Source organism: Rhagoletis zephyria, unplaced genomic scaffold, assembly GCF_001687245.7.
Source record: "Rhagoletis zephyria isolate East Lansing unplaced genomic scaffold, Rhagoletis_zephyria_1.1 Rzeph_scaffold_00325, whole genome shotgun sequence".
NCBI classification, from domain to species: Eukaryota; Metazoa; Arthropoda; class Insecta; order Diptera; family Tephritidae; genus Rhagoletis; species Rhagoletis zephyria.
The window spans coordinates 178,126-184,239 of NW_016157409.1; the positions used below are offsets into that span (position 1 = coordinate 178,126).

Below are 6,114 nucleotides of genomic sequence, written 5' to 3' on the forward strand. Positions count from 1 at the left end.
TTCTAATTAGTCAAGTGGTGTGTTTTTCCATATTCATTATTTATTTGCACTTGGCATATAACGCGCTTGTACATAAGAATATATACACATACATACATATACAGATCTCACTGGTTTGGTTGGCGAGCAATTTCTTGTGAACAAACAAACATACATACATACGTATACTTAAAACGCATTTATATTGCTAAATCGGTGTTAATAAACATAGAAAGTTCACAGATACAATTTAAAGGAAAAATAGAGAATTTTTATTACTTTGTGGTTGAATTGGTGGTATTTTGGTGGTGCATTCTGCTTATATACATTGGGTATATAGTTTTGGGTTACCTTGACATAGGATTTTCTTCGTGTGCTACCTTTACGGTTGGAAAATCGGCTTCTTTTGAGTCAGTCTCTCATAGTGATACTTCCAAAAATTTCTTGTGAAGTTGTTATTTCGCAAATAAGTGAAAAAATTAAATAAAATGGAAACATACACCCGGTTAGCAGATTCGGTCATTGAATTTGATACAGAATTTCTGAGCACTCCCACAGGTGAGCACACCAAACATTCGCTGAAAATTCAGCAAAGCGAGCTTAGTGTACTGTGGGAGAAAGCCAAAGCACTCTTTGACGAAGTTCTGACTACCGAATCAACTAGTGCTAAAGATGTTAGCGCTATAAGAAAGAAAAATAAGATCTGCTATGCAGCTTTTGTCCGGTGTATGACAAAAATTAACGAATATTCCGAAAAGTTGGAAAAATCAGAAAAGGAAAGTGAAGAGATGTCACTCGCTTCGCATAGTTTGCATCTTCCACCTTGCGATATTGACGTTTTTAAAGGTGACTATTTGTCGTGGCCAACTTTTCGTGACATGTTCACGGCAATTTATATCTTGAACAAACGGCTTACACCCATACAGAAGCTTTATTATCTGAATCAAAAAACGCAGGGTGAAGCCAAAGAAATTGTCAAGAAATGCGACTTAACGAATGAAGGCTTTAACACAGCCTGGAAGAATCTTTGCGATAGATACGAAAATAAGAGGATCCTAGTTAACACTCAGTTGAAGATTCTCTTCAACTTGAATACAGTTGATAGCGAATGTGGAAGCTCAATAAAGAGATTACAAAGGGATATTAATAATTGTATATCATCCCTAGAGAGTCACCAGATTGACATTTCAAACTGGGACCCTATTATTACGTATCTGTGTTCTACTAAACTACCTGAGGAAACCCTTTCGCTGTGGGAACAATCGGTAGAAAATAAAACAGAAATATCCAAGTGGTCAGATATGGACCGATTCCTTTCAAGCAGGTTTCAAACGTTAGAATCGGTTTCAGGTTTAAGAGGAATCAAGACTTCGAAGTTTTCAAAAGTGCCAAGTCATAAGCATTCCTCTGAACCCTCTCACAAGAAACTTGGCGTTTTTCAAACTAGTGTCGCCAAATACATGTGCAAAATGTGCCAAAGCAACGAGCATAGAATTCATATGTGCCCAAAATTTCTGAAGATGTCTGTAGCTGATAGAATCTCCTTTGTAAAAACGAACAATAGCTGTTTTAACTGTCTGTCTTTCGGACATTCGGTGTCGAAATGCACGAGTTCTTACAACTGCGCCAATTGCCATTCTCGACACCATACGCTCCTACACAATCAGACAGCACCGCCTAAAACAGCTACCAGGGAAAATACTTCTAATCCTGCGGACAATTTACCATCGACTTCCAGACAGGCACAATTGAGGAATCAAGCTTCAAAGGGGAAAAGTAACCAAGTAAAAAAGGTGCAATCACATCACGCTAATACTAGCAAAGGTGTTTTACTCGGCACTGCTCGGGTTACTATTCATTATAATGGCACCAATTATGCTGCTAGAGCTCTAATTGATTCTGGCTCTGAGTGTTCCTTCATTACGGAGAGGCTCAGACGCAGAATCAACTTGCCCACAAAGAAAATGCATGCTCAAGTTTCGGGCATCAATAATACGGTTTCTGCACAGGTAAAAGAAGCGTGTTCTATACAGTTGCGGTCACCGATTGACCCATTCATTTCAATTGATGCTATTGTGTTAGTGCTACCAACTCTTACCGGGAATTTGCCAACTTGCGACATTAGCGCACTAACACAACAAGCTTTTCCTGATCTCATCCTGGCAGATAAAAGGTTTTATGTAAATGAGCAAGTCGATCTTGTCTTGGGAGGGGACATATATCCCCATATAATTTTGAGTGGCATTAAGAAGAATGTTCTTAGTACTCTTCTGGCACAAGAAACAGTGTTCGGTTGGATACTGACTGGTCGTGCTGATGCAGTCAACCCAACCAACAATAATAGAGTATCGTTCTTCAATGAAGTGGCCCTAGACAAACAGCTAAGCTCTTTTTGGGAACTTGAGGATCTTCCACGAGATAAAACTGCAACAGCTGAGGAAGCAAAGTGCGAGGAGCTTTACAAGCGTACAACACAGCGGAATCCAGATGGGAGGTACATCGTGTCGCTTCCTTTCAAGGCGGAGTTCCCGGCTGATATAAACTTAGGGCCATCACTCAAAATCGCGTTTTCTCAATTTTACAAGAACGAAACTCGACTTAGAAAAAATCCAGACTTACAGAGGGAATATAACAAAGTCATAATGGAATACGAGACAATGGGCCATATGTCTAAAGTTAATGCAATTCAGTCAGCAGATGCAGTCGACAGTTACTATTTACCACATCACGCTGTGGTAAAAGAAGAGAGTACTACGACAAAGGTTCGGGTGGTTTTCAATGCTTCGTCGTCTTCAGCCAATGGTGTCAGCCTGAACGATATTCTTCTTCCAGGGCCAGTGCTTCAGTCTGATTTACCAGTGTTGATTCTCCGCTGGAGACTTTTTAGATACGTCTTCAATAGCGATATTGAGAAGATGTATAGGCAAATTCTTGTAGACGCCAACCAAACGAAGTACCAACGAATAATTTTCCGTACGTGTCCAAACGAACCAATTAGTATTTACGAACTAAAGACGGTTACTTTCGGTATAAATTGTGCTCCTTATCTCGCGATAAGGACATTGCTCCAGCTAGCTGATGACTCAGAAAGCCTCTATCCTATAGCCTCGAACATTTTACGAAAAAGTATGTATGTCGACGACGTTCTTGCCGGAGGACATACTATTGACTCCGCGATAAAAGCCAGGGATGAGATTTCCGCAGTTTTAAAATCAGCTGGTTTTCCACTTAGAAAATGGACGTCGAATTGCAATAAAATATTGCAAGGCATACCAAAAGCACATCTGCTGAGTGAAAATTTCTTAGAGTTTGAGGACACAAGCAGTGTAAAAGCCCTAGGTATAAGGTGGAACGCGCATTCCGACCAATTTTATTTTATAGCCAAGCCAATAGAAGATAACGTCAATCCAACGAAGAGAGCGATATTATCAGCCATCGCTAAACTCTTTGACCCGTTAGGTTGGCTAGCTCCAATGATAATTGTCGCGAAAATACTTATGCAGAGCATATGGTTAGAGGGTACAGACTGGGACGAGACGGTGTCCCCAACAACACTAGATAGATGGCAGAATTTCACGAGAAACTATCAGGAAATCAATAATATAAGGATACCACGTTGGGTATCTTTCTCACCAACGGAAAAGGTAGAGATTCACGGATTCTGCGACGCATCCGAAAAAGCGTACGCTGCCGCAGTCTACTTACGCGTGGAAAAAGAGGATAAAGTACTTGTAAATCTGCTATTAGCAAAAACTAGAGTAGCGCCAGTCAAAACAATTTCTTTGCCTAGATTAGAACTTTGCGGGGCGGTATTACTGTCAGAAATAGTCGAATCAATCACCAAAAATCTTGAATTAGGCCACCTAAACATACATCTGTGGACTGATTCGACGATTGTTCTGGCGTGGATACGCAAGCCCCCATGTTCGTGGTCAACCTTCGTTGCCCACCGAATTACAAAAATCTTAGACAAAGTAGGGAACTTGAACTGGCTTCACGTCGATTCAGCTACGAATCCCGCAGATTTAGCAAGCAGAGGCATACTGGCGAACGAATTGGTCAAAAATTCTTTGTGGTGGCAGGGACCTTCTTGGCTACAAGAAAATAGGGAAAAATGGCCAATCCAAGAGACAGACTTCACCACGAGCATTGAGGAAAAAAGGGTGCACGTTCATGCAACAACATCGACAGACAAAATCAATGACATTCTTGACCGGTTTTCTAGTTTACCGAGGGCTTTGAGGGTGATATCTTATATATTGCGTTTCTTTCAAAGAACCCATCCGAAGACAAAAGCTTCTTTTCAGTCGGAATCTTGCTTAATTTCATCTAATGAAATTAAATCAACGACTACTCGCCTGATTAAACTTGCTCAGAAGCAACATTACGGAGCAGAAATCGCGAAACTGAAAACTAAAGAATGCATTGAGTCTAAGAGTGAAATACTTCCTCTTAATCCATTTCTGGATAAAGATGATGTGCTGCGGACGGGGGGTCGTCTTGGCACATCTCTGGATCTAGCGTACAACGAACGGCATCCCGTTATACTCCCATACAATTGTAGATTATCCCGTCTGATTGTCCAATTCATCCATGAAACTTCTCTCCATGGTGAGAATCAACTAATGTTGCGTCTCATACGAACGCAGTATTGGATTCCGAAGGTGAAAACGATGATAAGGTCCACAATCCATAACTGCAAGATCTGCACTATCTATAAAAAACGCGCGCAAGGCCAACTTATGGGGATTCTTCCACAAGAGCGAACAACTTTTTCGCGACCATTTACCAATGCTGGGGTGGATTTTGCTGGACCATTCGACATTAAGAGTTATCGTGGACGAGGCTGCCGAATGTCAAAGGGTTATGTGTGTCTATTTGTCTGCTTTTCTACCAAGGCCATTCATTTAGAGGCCACAAGCGACCTAAGTACTCAATCGTTTTTAGCAGCATTTTCCAGATTCGTTTCCAGACGAGGGTGTCCAAAAAATGTGTACTCAGATAATGGGACAAATTTCGTAGGAGCATCACGGGCTTTAAAAGCGGAACTAAAGGCATTTCTATCCGACGCGCGGACGAATACGTTATGCCCATCAGGCATTGACTTGGCATTTCATACCTGCCGCAGCTCCGCACATGGGTGGTCTGTGGGAGGCAGGTGCCTTACCGAACTACAGAAACGAATAAAGTGGAAACATCCTAAATCCAACATAAAAGTGGGAGACATGGTGGTCATAAGAGAGGATAATCTTCCACCTAACGAATGGAGATTAGGAAGGGTGGCTAATTTGCACCCAGGTTCTGACAATCGAGTTCGTGTTGTAGAGGTCATAACTGAAAAGGGTAGAGTGACAAGACCGCTTGTCAAACTAGTACTACTACCACCCTATATCACGGATAACGATGAAACTATGGCGTCTGTATAAATCCATACGAAAAACAACCCTTCCACCTACCACAAGCAAAACTCGAATAAAAACCAATGGCTCTCAAAATGGAATCCGNTATTAGCACAGAACACCATCTTTGGATGGGTCCTGTCGGGCGCTTGTTGAACTTTTTTTTTCTTCGCATACTTTTACNTTAACGTTTTCGTATGCGAAAACAACTTGCCAATGAGAAGAATCGCTATTTGTACATATTGCTATTTCAAAGACGTAAACAACATGAAATTAGAACCAATTCTAGCTATCCCGAATGAGAAGTAACGTTCTTAATGTTTAAATTTCATTAATTTTTTCCATCTACATATGTAAATTTATTTAACAAAATCACATTACACCAGTCACCATGGAACGGCCCGCGAGCAGAGTAGGCTGGTTTACATTAATAATACAATAGGAGAACAAAGAAACATTTTAATTGTAAAGCACTTACCCCCTTTTTCCTTTCGTCTCGGCCGATCTTTTTTCTTTGGTCGTATGGTGGCTGGTTCTGCTTCAAAGAATTCACCTTCCACTGGGCATTGTGGATAGCGCATATTGCCGGACATCCTGGCTGCATCTGCAACACCATTCCTTCGATGCGTTAATCCAGGTCCTGTGCTGCACCACAAAAAAAACAGCTTTAAGCAGATCCCCGTAGTAATTTCAAACGCATTCACCCGTCATACATATACACGTATTAAATTTCTTT

General features: G+C 41.1%; 1 protein-coding gene across 2 annotated transcripts; it reads left to right on the forward strand.

The window, feature by feature from the left end:
- The first annotated feature begins 449 nt into the window (after positions 1–449).
- Positions 450–5,419, forward strand: LOC108359013 (uncharacterized). 2 transcript variants are annotated; one of them, XM_017610625.1, is made up of 2 exons: positions 450–4,582; positions 4,614–4,736. In XM_017610625.1, the coding sequence occupies exons 1-2, from the start codon at positions 468–470 to the stop codon at positions 4,645–4,647; spliced, it is 4,149 nt and encodes a 1,382-aa protein (XP_017466114.1). In that variant the 5' UTR covers positions 450–467; the 3' UTR covers positions 4,648–4,736. The 2 variants fall into 2 exon arrangements, with proteins under 2 accessions (XP_017466114.1, XP_017466113.1); XM_017610624.1 differs by having other exon boundaries at positions 612–693; positions 738–5,419.
- The last annotated feature ends 695 nt before the right edge of the window (positions 5,420–6,114 follow it).